Consider the following 1628-nt stretch of genomic DNA (forward strand, 5'->3'; position numbering starts at 1 on the left):
GCGGGGGGGCGGGAGGCAATGGCTAAAGAGAGCTCCGCAGCGAGACGTGCCTTGAAAATGCCCTGAAATCCTGAGTCACCTGTAATATCGCCTCTTTTTTTTGGTCTTTACCCGCTTGGTGAGGTCTGAGTCCGGTCTCTCCCTCCCATCGCGCCCCCCGGATGGGGAGGGGGGGGGGGGGGGATTAGGTTATAATTATGGGGCAGCTACTGAAAATTAAATACCGCCTCTGAGAAGTGGAGGGGGAAGCAGGAGAGGAAGGGGATGCCGATGTGGTAGAGCCTCCCGTGCACCTGGGAGTCGAGCATGAGGGAGGCATTGAGGGCCGGCCCGAAGCCGCCGTTGGCGACCAGGGAGCCGCCGAGGCAGCCTACCGGGCCCTCCCGGGCCGCCTTGGGGGCTGCCCCGGGGGGCGGCTGCCTCAGCCCCTGGGCGAGGATGCTCTCGATGCTGAAGCTGCGGCCCCGCGGGCCGCTCTTGTGCGGCGGGGCGGCGGCGGGCGGCCGGGGCGCGGCGGGGGCCGGGGCGCCGCCGCAGCGGGGGGGCCCCCCGGGGGGGGCCGCTTCCCCCCCGCCCGGCCTGGGCACCCCCTCGTCGCCCGAGTCCGCCGCCGCCGCCGCGCTCCCCTTGGCCCTCTTGGGCTCGTCGGGGCGGGCGGGCGGCCCCGGCTGCCCCGCGTCCCCGGGGGTCGCGCTGCCCTTCGCCTCCGGCGGCCCCGGGGCTTTGGGCTTCCTCTTCCTCCGGCGGTAGTTGCCGTTCTCGAACATGTCCAGGCACCGGGGGTCCAGGGTCCAGTAGCTGCCCTTGCCGGGCCGTCCCTTCTCCCGCGGCACCTTGACGAAGCAGTCGTTGAGGGAGAGGTTGTGGCGGATGCTGTTCTGCCAGCCCTGCTTGTTGTCGTGATAGAAGGGGAAGCGGTCCATGATGAACTGGTAGATGCCGCTGAGGGTCACCTTCTGCTCCGGAGCCTCTTTGATGGCCATGGCGATGAGGGCGATGTAGCTGTAAGGGGGCTTCTGGGGGGGGTCCTGCCGGGAGATGGCACCGCTGGGGGCGAAGCCCAGGGCGGCCGGGAGGTACACCATGGACGGGCTGCCCATGGCGGAGAGGTGGCTGCCGTAGATGTGGCTCATCGCCGGCGGGCTCTTAGCTCCGGGTCTTCCCCTTCGGAGCCAAGCGAAGGGACGGGGCAGGGCAGGACCCTGGGACGAGTCCACCGGGGAGCTATTTGTTCGAGCTCAGATCCCAGCCCTGCCTGAAGGAGCTTGCTCTGCCTCTGTCCCTGCTTCATAGCTCTTAAAAAAAAAAAAAAAAAAAAAGGAGAAAAAAAAAAAGTTAAATAATTGTTGTAAGTTTGCTAGTATATGTTGACTTAGCACTGGAAAATAAATTGTCTCTGATAAACAGTCGTTTGTGTTCTCAGCCCACCCACATTAATTAAAATTTCATTGCTACAAAACTCCAAGCTCTCTCCACGTGTCTTGCTGGTACCAGCCAATGGTCTCCGGGTTATTCCTTCATTTGTTTATAGAATTAGTCTGTTGATAAGTCTGCCCACCCAAGTCGAATCAAGCTGTGTTTATTTGGAAAAATTTCCGGGCACCCAATATATAAACGCACTGATCTGA

The 1628-nt window shown here is 62.3% G+C and overlaps 1 protein-coding gene across 1 annotated transcript; it reads right to left on the bottom strand.

Annotated features, from left to right (window-relative positions):
- Window positions 1–206: 206 nt before the first annotated feature.
- On the bottom strand, window positions 207–1133 carry FOXL1 (forkhead box L1). The gene has a single exon (XM_068411626.1). It carries the CDS (start codon window positions 1131–1133, stop codon window positions 207–209), a length of 927 nt encoding a protein of 308 aa, XP_068267727.1.
- Between the last annotated feature and the right edge of the window lie 495 nt (window positions 1134–1628).

Source organism: Nyctibius grandis, chromosome 12 (genome assembly GCF_013368605.1).
Source record: "Nyctibius grandis isolate bNycGra1 chromosome 12, bNycGra1.pri, whole genome shotgun sequence".
In the NCBI taxonomy this organism is placed as follows: Eukaryota; Metazoa; Chordata; class Aves; order Nyctibiiformes; family Nyctibiidae; genus Nyctibius; species Nyctibius grandis.